The 12565-nt window shown below is 47.0% G+C and overlaps 2 protein-coding genes across 8 annotated transcripts; one reads left to right on the top strand and one right to left on the bottom strand.

The window, feature by feature from the left end:
- Nucleotides 1-5450: 5450 nt before the first annotated feature.
- LOC109740265 (uncharacterized) lies at nucleotides 5451-8334 on the top strand. Of its 7 annotated transcripts, XR_005754719.3 has the most exons (6): nucleotides 5460-5726; nucleotides 5849-6065; nucleotides 6476-6554; nucleotides 6741-7025; nucleotides 7238-7367; nucleotides 7951-8334. XR_005754719.3 is itself a non-coding variant. In XM_040387323.3 (5 exons), exons 1-5 carry the CDS (start codon nucleotides 5624-5626, stop codon nucleotides 8011-8013), a joined length of 747 nt encoding a protein of 248 aa, XP_040243257.1. In that variant the 5' UTR covers nucleotides 5460-5623; the 3' UTR covers nucleotides 8014-8334. The 7 variants fall into 7 exon arrangements, 2 of the variants coding, with proteins under 2 accessions (XP_040243257.1, XP_040243258.1); XR_012182295.1 differs by lacking the exon at nucleotides 7238-7367 and having other exon boundaries at nucleotides 5451-5726; nucleotides 6476-6626; XM_040387323.3 differs by lacking the exon at nucleotides 7238-7367.
- Nucleotides 8335-11098: 2764 nt separating this feature from the next.
- On the bottom strand, nucleotides 11099-11986 carry LOC141021912 (uncharacterized). The gene has a single exon (XM_073497766.1). It carries the CDS (start codon nucleotides 11984-11986, stop codon nucleotides 11099-11101), a length of 888 nt encoding a protein of 295 aa, XP_073353867.1.
- Nucleotides 11987-12565: the final 579 nt, after the last annotated feature.

Raw genomic sequence — 12565 nt, 5'->3', positions numbered from 1 at the left:
GATTCCAAAATCCCATCAGTATGGAGTTTCTTCATGCGCTTTTACACCAATATGACCTAAACGGCAGTGCCACAAATAAGTTGCACTATCATTATTAACTTTGCATCTTTTGACTTCAATATTATGAATATGTGTATCACTACGATCGAGATCCAACAAACCATTTTCGTTGGTGTGTATGACCATAGAAGGTTTTTTATTCATGTAAACAGAACAACAATTGTTCTCTAACTTAAATGAATAACCGTATTGCAATAAACATGATCAAATCATATTCATGCTCAACGCAAACACCAAATAACACTTATTTAGTTTCAACACTAATCCCGAAAGTACAGGGAGTGATGATGATCATATCAATCTTGGAACTACTTCCAACACACATCGTCACCTCGCCTTTTTACTAGTCTCTGTTTATTTTGCAACTCCCGTTTCGAGTTACTACTCTTAGCAACTGAACCAGTATCAAATACCGAGGGGTTGCTATAAACACTAGTAAAGTACACATCAATAACATGTATATCTAATATACCTTTGTTCACTTTGCCATCCTTCTTATCCACCAAATAGTTGGGGTAGTTCCGCTTCCAGTGACCAGTCCCTTTGCAGTAGAAGCACTTAGTCTCAGGCTTAGGTACAAACTTGAGCTTCTTCACTTGAGTAGCAACTTGCTTGCCGTTCTTTTTGAAGTTCCTCTTCTTCCCTTTGCCCTTTTCTTGAAACTAGTGGTCTCGTCAACCATCAACACTTGAAGTGGTCTCGTCAACCATCAACACTTGATGTGGTCTCGTCAACCATCAACACTTGATGTTTTTCTTGATTTCTACCTTCGTCGATTTCAGCATCACGAAGAGCTCGGGAATTCTTTCGCCATCCCTTGCATACTATAGTTCATCACGAAGTTCTACTAACTTGGTGATGGTGACTAGAGAATTCTGTCAATCACTATTTTATCTGGAAGATAAACTCCCACTTGATTCAAGCGATTGTAGTACCCAGACAATCTGAGCACATGCTCACTAGTTGAGCAATTCACCTCCATCTTTTAGCTATAGAACTTGTTGGAGATTTCATATCTCTCAACTCGGGTATTTGCTTGAAATATTAACTTCAACTCCTGGAACATCTCATATGGTCCATGACGTTCAAAACGTCTTTGAAGTCCCGATTCTAAGCCGTTAAGCATGGTGCACTAAACTATCAAGTAGTCATCTTATTGAGCTAGCCAAACGTTCATAACGTCTGCATCTGCTCCTGCAATAGGTCTGTCACCTAGCGGTGCATCAAGGACATAATTTTTCTGTGCAGCAATGAGGATAATCCTCAGATCACGGATCCAATCCGCATCTTTGCTGCTAACATCTTTCAACATAATTTTTCTCTAGGAACATATCAAAATAAACACAGGGAAGCAACAACGCGAGCTATTGATCTACAACATAATTTGCAAAATACTATCAGGACTAAGTTCATGATAAATTTAAGTTCAATTAATCATATTACTTAAGAACTCCCACTTAGATAGACATCCCTCTAATCATCTAAGTGATTACATGATCCAAAGCAACTAAACCATGTCCGATCATCACGTGAGATGGAGTAGTTTCAATGGTGAACATCACTATGTTGATCATATCTACCATATGATTCACGCTCGACCTTTCGGTCTCCGTGTTCCGAGGCCATATCTGTTATATGCTAGGCTCGTCAAGTTTAACCTGAGTATTCCGCGTGTGCAACTGTTTTGCACCCGTTGTATTTGAACGTAGAGCCTATCACACCCGATCATCACGTGGTGTCTCAGCACGAAGAACTTTCGCAACGGTGCATACTCAGGGAGAACACTTATACTTTGATAATTTAGTGAAGGATCATCTTATAATGCTACCGTCAAACAAAGCAAGATAAGATGCATAAAGGATTAACATCACATGCAATCAATATAAGTGATATGATATGGCCATCATCATCTCGTGCTTGTGATCTCCATCTCCGAAGCACCGTGCTTGTGATCTCCATCTCCGAAGCACCGTCATGATCACCATCATCACCGGCGCGACACCTTGATCTCCATCATAGCATCGTTGTCGTCTCGCCAACTTATTGCTTTTACGACTATCGCTACCGCTTAGTGATAAAGTAAAGCTATTACATGGCGATTGCATCTCATACAATAAAGCGACAACCATATGGCTCCTGCCAGTTGCCGATAACTCGGTTACAAAACATGATCATCTCATACAACACATTATATCACATCATGTCTTGACCATATCACATCACAACATGCCCTGCAAAAACAAGTTAGACGTCCTCTACTTTGTTGTTGCATATTTTACGTGGCTGCTACGGGCTTAGCAAGAACCGTTCTTACCTACGCATCAAAACCACAACGATAGTTTGTCAAGTTGGTGATGTTTTAACCTTCGCAAGGACCGGGCGTAGCCACACTCGGTTCAACTAAAGTGAGAGAGACAGACACCCGCCGGTCACCTTTAAGCAACGAGTGCTCGCAACGGTGAAACCAGTCTCGCGTAAGCGTACGCGTAATGTCGGTCCGGGCCGCTTCATCTCACAATACCGCTAAACCAAAGTATGACATGCTGGTAAGCAGTATGACTTATATCGCCCACAACTCACTTGTGTTCTACTCGTGCATAGCATCAACGCATAAAACCAGGCTCGGATGCCACTGTTGGGGAACGTAGTAATTTCAAAAAAATTCCTACGCGCACGCAAGATCATGGTGATGCATAGCAACGAGAGGGGAGAGTGTTGTCCACGTACCCTCGTAGACCGATAGCGGAAGCGTTATCACAACGCGGTTGATGTAGTCGTACGTCTTCATGATCCGACCGATCAAGTACCGAACGTACGGCACCTCCGAGTTCTACACACGTTCAGCTCGATGACGTCCCTCGAACTCCGATCCAGCCGAGTGTTGAGGGAGAGTTTCGTCAGCACGACGGCGTGGTGACGATGATGATGTTCCACCGACGCAGGGCTTCGCCTAAGCTCCGCAACGGTATTATCGAGGTGTAATATGGTGGAGGGGGGCACCGCACACGGCTAAGAGATCTCAAGGATCAATTGTTGTGTCTCTGGGGTGCCCCCTGCCCCCGTATATAAAGGAGCAAGGGGGAGGCAGCCGGCCAAGGGAGAGGCGCGCCATAGGGGGGGAGTCCTACTCCCACCGGGAGTAGGACTCCTCCTTTCCTTGTGGGAGTAGGAGAAGGGAAGGGGGAAGGAGAAAGAAGGAAGGGTGCGCCCCCCTTCCCTAGTCCAATTCGGACCAGACCATGGGGAGGGGTGCGGCCACCTTTTGAGGCCTTTCTCTCCTTTCCCGTATGGCCCATTAAGGCCCAATACGAATTCCCGTAACTCTCCGGTACTCCGAAAAATACCCGAATCACTCGGAACCTTTCCGAAGTCCGAATATAGTCGTCCAATATATCGATCTTTACGTCTCGACCATTTCGAGACTCCTCGTCATATCCCCGATCTCATCCGGGACTCCGAACTCCTTCGGTACATCAAAACTCAATAAAACTGTCATCGTAACGTTAAGCGTGCGGACCCTACGGGTTCGAGAACTATGTAGACATGACCGAGACACGTCTCTGGTCAATAACCAATAGCGGGACCTGGATGCCCATATTGGCTCCCACATATTCTACGAAGATCTTTATCGGTCAGACCGCATAACAACATACGTTGTTCCCTTTGTCACCGGTATGTTACTTGCCCGAGATTTGATCGTCGGTATCTCGATACCTAGTTCAATCTCGTTACCGGCAAGTCTCTTTACTCGTTCCGTAACACATCATCCTGCAACTAACTCATTAGTCACAATGCTTGCAAGGCTTATAGCGATGTGCATTACCGAGTGGGCCCAGAGATACCTCTCCGACAATTGGAGTGACAAATCCTAATCTCGAAATACGCCAACCCAACAAGTACCTTTGGAGACACCTGTAGAGCACCTTTATAATCATCCATTTACGTTGTGACGTTTGGTAGCACACAAAGTGTTCCTCCGGTAAACGGGAGTTGCATAATCTCGTAGTCATAGGAACATGTATAAGTCATGAAGAAAGCAATAGCAACATACTAAACGATCGAGTGCTAAGCTAACGGAATGGGTCAAGTCAATCACGTCATTCTCCTAATGAGGTGATCTCGTTAATCAAATGACAACTTATGTCTATGGCTAGGAAACATAACCATCTTTGATTAACGAGCTAGTCAAGTAGAGGCATACTAGTGACACTCTGTTTGTCTATATATTCACACATGTATTATGTTTCCGGTTAATACAATTCTAGCATGAATAATAAACATTTATCATGATACAAGGAAATAAATAATACTTTACTATTGCCTCTAGGGCATATTTCCTTCAATTTATTCACCCACCGTAATACTGATGCTATCTTGAGAGAAGCCACTAGTGAAACCTATGACCCCCGGGTCTATTTTCCATCATATTAATCTTCCAACACTTAGCTATTTTTATTGCCTTTTATTTTACGTTGCATCTTTATTATAAAAATACCAAAAATATTATCTTATCATATCTATCAGATCTCACTTTCATAAGTGACCGTGAAGGGATTGACAACCCCTTTATCGCGTTGGTTGCGAGGTTCTTATTTGTTTGTGTAGGTGCGAGGGACTTGAGCGTGGCCTCCTACTGGATTGATACCTTGGTTCTCAAAAACTGAGGGAAATACTTATGCTACTTTACTGCATCACCCTTTTCTATTCAAGAGAAAACCAACGCAGTGCTCAAGAGGTAGCACCCCCACCCTCGTGGACAGGGTGTGGCCCCCCTGGTATTGATTCTTTCGCCAGTATTTTTTATTAATTCCAAAAATATTCTCCGTGAAGTTTCCGGTCATTCCGAGAACTTTTATTTCTGCACAAAAATAACACCATGGCAATTCTGCTGAAAACAGCGTCAGTCCGGGTTAGTTCCATTCAAATCATGCAAGCTAGAGTCCAAAACAAGGGCAAAAGTGTTTGGAAAAGTAGATACGTTGGAGACGTATCAACTCCCCCAAGCTTAAACCTTTGCTTGTCCTCAAGCAATTCAGTTGACAGACTAAAAGTGATAAAGAAAAACTTTTACAAACTATGTTTGTTGTTGTAAATATGTAAAGGCAGCATTCAGGTTTTCAGCAAAGATTTTGAACTAACCATATTCACAATAACACTTAGGTCTCATGTTCACTCATACCAATGGCATAATCAACTAGCGAGCAATAATAATAAATCTCGGATGACAACACTTTCTCAAAACAAAATAAAGCATGAGTTGAGCCCGCCTGGTTCACCGTCGTGCACGTTTTGCAAAAAAGTCCCTGAAGTTGATAAGAATCAACCCGCAGTCCACCGTAGCCAGATGTAAGTAAAAAAGAAAACGGTTCGTACGCTCAACTGACTCGCCTGTCGTTGACTCGATGAAATTGCTGCCCCGCACGAGGGTTTCTTCGGCCGCCGCGCCCCCATCCCTCCGCCACCGCCCTGCGGTGCCCGCTCGGTCCGCGGTCGCCAAATATGGACGAGATCGACAGGATCCACCGCATCTCGTGCGACACCCAGCCGCTGCTGCTCATCGGCCATGCGGGGAGCACGGACGAGCTGCTCGTCGACATCCATCCCGCAGCACCGCCGAAAACGGTGCCCAGCCTCCTCAACAGCGGGCGCCTCCTACTTGCCACACGGTATGCCCCCTGCCCACCGCTCCCCTGGATCCCACTCCCCCTACCATAATATTCCTATTTCAAGGCATGCAAAGTGTTTGATGAAATTTGACAACAAAATTATTTTCTGTGCTGGCCGGTAGAACGGCCGCGTCGCCGAGCTGCAGCGGGTGCCGTCGCGGACGAGACGCCGCAATGCCGCGTGGTGACGCCGCTTGTGTCGGAGCCTGAAGCGCCCGCTGAGCTGGCACGGTGGTGGCTCCGCTGTATGTGGGAGATCGGTTCCGTCCTCAACTTCCTCCACGTGCGTGTCCCTTTTCTACCATCATACCCCCAGCGACCAGCAGATCGGCGTACTGGGTTTGCTTCTTCGCTTAGGCTTCTAGGAATTTACTGCTAATCTTTAGTTTTCTTGCATTAACTATTTGAGCACATGGTACAGTAGCAGCATGGCTGATGCCTCTATTTCATCGCTGGAACATACTTCATTCATTGATTTACTAGAGTATATATGTATTTGATCACATGCTCTGCTTAGGCAATACATGTTGTTCAGCCAGCATCTCTAGGACTGGTTATGTTGCAAACAATTTAATGCCAGTATTGATATTCCATTCAATAAACTAACAGAGATCCAAACTGCAGGTTGCAGAAGGTGATGTACCAATAGTTGCATCACATGGCTTAGTCCTGTACATGAGAATTGCTTGATGATATATTCTGATTCAGTCTTATCTTCATAGTTTTTCTAATTGTTCAATCTTGTGCAGATCTGAAATTGAATTGAAGGAGCTTGAACCATCGACTCGCTTACTGATCTTGAAAGCGATATGCGACATACGTGTCGAGGTTCGTGCTATCGCCATCCTAGGGAGGCAATGAAGTTTTTCAAAGTGCCGATCTTTTCAGATGTGCATTGCGGTAGAGAACTGTTACACCATTTTGATGTTGTATGTCTCAATTGTGTTTTGTGTTGCGTATATCAATCCTAACTTGGAATGACAGTTTGAACCGAGTTCCATTATGTTGATTCAGATTGTTAGAAAGCTTATTTCACTATGCCGAGAAGCGATACAGGGGCATGAAGCAAGCAAGCAGGTGTGCGCAGCGACCTGCTACTGCACTAATAGCCTTGACAGAGCACCGTGCTCCCGTCGTTGTTGGCTGTCGAATTTGCAATGCAATCCATCCCTATGTCGATGTCTTAACCACTTCGTACTTCTGCACAATCAGCAGAACATAGCAGCTGCCGCAATTTACCCATTGATTTCTTGGAGTGATCCAAACCTAGGAAAGCCTGCTACTTGTGCAAGCAACAGGGTAAGAAGTTTTAGTTTTCTTACTAATGCACCTCAATTTGTAAGGTTAGAACATTTTATTCACCCATCCTATTTTTTCTCTATACTGATGATCATTTTTTCATCTCTGTGATCTTCTTTGCTCCAGTTGTGTTAATACTTTGTTTGCACGTCAGTGGAAATTAAAATTTCTTGCTACCATGAGAGTTACTCCATGTCAGTATGTACATGCAGATGTAAGCAATGGAGAAACTCGTGCAGATGATGATTGAAATTTTTTTTCATGAATTTTCCAACCTAAATTGGCTACAGAGTTGGGGAAAAGACGAGTCTAGGCTCTTTATGAACACATCTTCTTTCCCAGGTGACTAACAGTTGGCACCTCTATACATTGCATCAGGCCAACGCTACAAAGCCCCTGTATGCCTCTGCCTGCCTGCCTCAATGGACGTTCCGGTCACAAAAAAGTAGATAAAAATACTCATCAGTTTGTCAGAATACATGTTGGTTATCTTATGAACAAGTATAGCTGTCAGCAGAGTACAAGAAAATATGTTTCGGTTTTTCCATGAAGCAAACTTATACTATGATTATCACATTTTGATCTTGGAGTAATGGTCGACTTTAGTAGATGTTACTGCAGTATACACCAGTCCCATATTTCTACCTACAAGTTTGAGCTCCATCAGGATAATCAGATTAGTGTACCACAACCTTGATGTTTTTAAACATGCATATTTTGTAGTTATTTTAGTATTATGTAGAATGCATATATTTTTCACAGCAGAAAGAAATGGATGTATAACCTGATTTTGCATTATTATTTAGTGCCAGTTGACTTTGTAAACCCCAGTTTCTCCAGTATTGCAACTGTTAAATCATCAAATTAAACTAATCTTTCCCTTTGAACAGCTTGCTATTTGTAATATTATGATTTTCCTTTTCAGAAACCACTTCAACTAGCCAGGACCATGTCTATTAGTCCTACAGTACTTTTTGGAATGAGATGACACATTGTATGCCAAGTAACAAGCAGTTGAAGCAAGAATATTTTTGTAATTTCTTGGAAAGAATGAGCCCCTGAACCCAGGATGCATGGCGAAGGATCCAATATGTCAGGACCAATATGGGAATTGCAGAGCTTCATATGCAATTTATTTTAGTTGCTTGCCTTCTTCAAGTGTCTAGATTACATGAAACATGTTTCTTCAAGTGTCTACACACTACAGGAAGTAAGTTTCTTACAAAAGTAGTCAAACCTGGATACCAATTTATTGGAACCATTATATTTCTTATAGAAGTAATCCAATATATTCTCTCTCTTATGCCTACTTGAAATATCGTTGTGGGTCTGTACTTTGCCTCTCATATTGCACGGATAACACATTGTATGCCTATTCTCTCTATTAACTGTTACGAAAAAGGGTTTCCCCCGCTTTATATTATAAAGCATACCACCAAGCATCCAACACAACAGTTTCAAGTACAATAAGTCATAGAATCATGCTGGGGGCACAGCAAGACAAGCCCCAAATAAGACTACTAGGAAAAGCTAATCTGGCTCAGGAGGCGGCGGGGGAGGCGGCGGGGGAGGAGCAAAAGACGCCGCCGAGGCACGAAGACCCGCCATGATGTTGTCGATGACGCCTCGGTCGCTCCGCTTACTAAGCGGTCTCCATAGCTGCAAGAAGCCACACATTTTGTAGATCACATTAGTCACACGGGACGGAATCACTCGTTTGATGACTAATTTATTGCGGGTACACCAAAGGGACTAGGCAAGGGTACCTAGCGCGACCCAAATAGGGGCGCGCCTAGTCCCGGGGAGCCGAAAGACCTCCCCGAACAAATCCGGGAGGTTGTCATGGCACCATGTGCCCCCAACCACCTCCCGGAAGCAACTCCATAAGAACTGAGCTGCCGGGCACCGGAAGAAGATGTGGTTGCAATCTTCCGGTACCAGACAAATGGGGCATAGACCATCCCCAGGTCCATTACGCTTACGGACCTCGGTGCCTGAGGGGAGGCGTCCTCTCACCCATTGCCATAAAAAATACGGATCTTCAGAGGGAGTTTGATCTCCCAGAGCACCGTGAGCTCCACTGGACCAGGAGTAGGCACAATCGCCTGGTACAGAGATCTAGTCGAAAATCTACCGCTTGGCTCAAGGTGCCAGGAGAGCGAATCCGGTTCCAGAGAAGGAGGATGAAGGGCAATGCATTCAAGTAATTCATCCCATTGCCAGAGTTCGACCGCCCCGAAGGTGCGGCGGAAGGCAATCGCGCCTAGGTTCTCTAGGGCCGCGGCCACAGAGATCTGTGGGCGAACACAGATAGAGAATAGAGCAACAAACCGCTCTGCAAAGGGGCGGGGTCCCGCCCATCTATCCAGCCAAAAAAGTGTGGCAGCCCCAGAGCCTATCTGGATGGAGGTCCCAATGCGCAGAACCGGTAACAAAGACATCACCGATTGCCAGAATTGGGAGCCTCCAGACCTAGAGGCAAACGCTAATGGTTGCCCGCGAAGGTACTTCCCACGTATAATCTGAAGCCACAGGTCGCCCTCCTCAGTTTGGATCCGCCAAAGCCATTTGGACAGGAGGGCAATGTTCATACGCTTGGAGGAGATGACCCCCAAGCCCCCCTGGTCCTTAGGTTTGCAGATCTCAGACCATTTGACCATATGGTACTTCTGCTTATTGTTCTCTCCCGCCCAAAAGAAGCGGGAGAGTAGTTTGGTAACTTCCTGATGAAGGGATTCATGTAGGCTATAGAATCCCATGATATACATCAGTAGGCTAATAAGGGAGGAGTTCATTAGAATCACTCGAGCGGCTTTGGAAAGCCATCTCCCTTGCCAAGGCTCCATTCTAGGTTGGAGCTTGGCGACTATTGGACGGAGATCCTTTTCCAGGAGTCGTGCATCACTAAGGGGCATGCCTAGATAAGTCATCGGGAAGGACCCCAAGCGGCAGTTCAAACGGTTGGCAATCCGCTGGGCCTCCCCTTGGGAATATCCCATGACCATTACCTCGCTCTTGGCAAAGTTTATTTTGAGGCCCGACATTTCCTGGAAGCAGAGGAGGAGGAATTTGAGGTTTTGAATATCCTCATCTGATCCCTCCACCATCATAATGGTGTCATCCGCATATTGGAGATGGGTCAAACCCCCAGGAGTCACCAAATGAGGGCAAACCCCTCTAATGTGACCCGCACGCTTGGCCAAGTCCAGAATCGAGGCGAGCGCATCAACCACAAGGTTGAATAAGAATGGGGAGATCGGGTCTCCCTGCCGGACCCCTTGGCCAGTCATGAAGTAAGGTCCAACCTCCCCATTGATGTTAACAGCCGTCCGGCCACTCGTAACTAATTGCATCACCCGGGCCACCCAGTGGGGGTCAAAGCCACGTTTCAGCAACACTTCCCGAAGGAAGGACCAGTGAACAGTATCATAGGCTTTATGGAAATCGATCTTGAAAAAGACCGCACGGAGGTGTTTGCTCTTAACCTCATGGATAATCTCATGGAGGGCAAGGATCCCATCTAAGATATATCTCCCTTTTGTGAAGGCCGACTGGTTCGGGTGATGAATCCGGGGAGCAATAAGGGCCGCCCTAGTGGCGTACCCTTTAGCGAGGATCCGAAAAATCACATTGAGGACTGTGATCGGACGGAATTGTCTAATGTCCGCCGCTCCCGGTACCTTGGGAATCAAGGAGATAATCCTGTAGTTGAGTCGGGACATGTCTAGGGTGCCCCTAGAGAACTCGCTAAACAGATCAAGGATGATATCCTTGACCATCGGCCAGAAGGCCTGGAAAAAGCGAACCGGCAAGCCATCGGGGCATGGGGCCGACATCGGGTTCATAGCCTTGACAAAGGTCTCCACTTCTGCAGCATCGAAGGGGGCCAGCAGGGTTGCATTTTCCTCGGGGGAAATCTGTTGGTCGCATGACCAGATATGGTCGGCCAAGGCGACACCATTCCGCTGCCGTCCCTGAAATAGAGACTTGTAAAATTCGTCCACTAGCAGGCGGATAGCCTGAGGATCTTGAAACAACTGTCCACCCTCCCAAAGGAGAGGGATGGAACAACGTCACCTACGGCCATTAGCGATGGCCTGGAAGTAAGCAGTGTTGGCATCCCCAAATAGCACCCAGTTAATGGAGCCGCGTTGGCGCCAAAACTCTTCCTCCTTGGAGTAAATCTCCATAAGGGAGTCCTCCAAATTATATCTATGCATCCATTCCTCCGCGGAGATCCCAGAGATATCTGCGCGGAGGTCAAGGTCTCGGATCTCCTCGAGGAGGGAAGCCTTCTGAATACGAAGATCTCTCCCAATGTTCGCCCCCCATCCCTTCATGAACTGTCGGGATCGTTTGGACAAATGATGCCATTCCTCGAGGATTGACATCTGCCTATGGGGCTCGGCGCGAGCCGAGACCCAGTGAGTCTGGACGGCTTCCACAAAGCCTGGTTGCCGAAGCCAGAAGTTCTCGAAACGGAACCGCGGGGGAGGGCGAGGCCGTTCATCCATAGAGGCTAAGAGGAGGGGGACGTGGTCAGAACCAATACGGGTAATGGCCTGAAGAGAGGCCAAAGGGAACCGAAGTTCCCAATCCGGGGAGACAAACACCCGATCAAGCATGCTAAGGGTCGGGGAGACCTGTCGATTAGTCCAGGTAAAACGAGCCCCGACCCTGTCTAGCTCACGAAGACCCAGATCCGTGACCCAGTCATTGAAACGACGCATCCCGGCCAAATCCACCCGAGAGTTATTCTTTTCCTCAGCGGATCGAAGGAGGTTGAAGTCGCCTCCAACCACGACCGGGAGGGTCGCGGAGGAGATCTTGGCATGAAGCTCTGCCAAGAAGGCGGCGGATCGACTGTGATCGGCCGGACCATAGACCACTATGATCTCCCATTTGAAGTTCACGTCACGTTCCCAGACTTCCATGCTAACAAAGTGGGTTCCACGGTCCATGGAGCCCACCTCAAAGGTGGCATCTTCACACCTAAAAGGATGCCACCGGAGTGACCTGTCACCCCACTAGATGGCAACCAGTGCTAGGCGAAAAGGTGTCTACTAAAATGCTCAAGTTCCACTAGAGAGAACTCAGTGCGCATTGTCTCTTGGATCGCCACCACATCAATGGCCTCCTCACGCATGTAATCTATGAGCTGCCTGTGGCGGCCATCATGGCCAAAGCCCCGCGGGTTCCAAAAAAGAGCGCGCATGATCACTCGCCTAACGGGTCCTCCCTGGACCCAACAGTGGAAGCAGCGCGAAGAGCACGGCGTAATTGAGCAGTGCGAGACCGAGTACGACCACGGACCTCACCAGGGTTGGCCTCAGGGTGGACACGACCACGGGGACGGCGAGGTGGAGGGGTGGGGGCTTCCGCAGCTGCTGCCGCCTCGCGGGCCCTAGTGGCTGCGAGGTGGAGGGACGCAAGCTGCTCAAGGGCCGGGCCCTTCTCGCCACGGAACACAATAGCCGAATCAGCCGCTACCTTGGCAAGGTGACCAAGAGGAACCCAGCAAGAGCGGAAAAGGATGCATC

Source organism: Aegilops tauschii, chromosome 4, assembly GCF_002575655.3.
Source record: "Aegilops tauschii subsp. strangulata cultivar AL8/78 chromosome 4, Aet v6.0, whole genome shotgun sequence".
Classification (NCBI taxonomy): Eukaryota; Viridiplantae; Streptophyta; class Magnoliopsida; order Poales; family Poaceae; genus Aegilops; species Aegilops tauschii.
The sequence above is the reverse complement of the archived record's forward strand: the minus strand, read 5'-3'. Positions and strand labels throughout refer to the sequence as shown.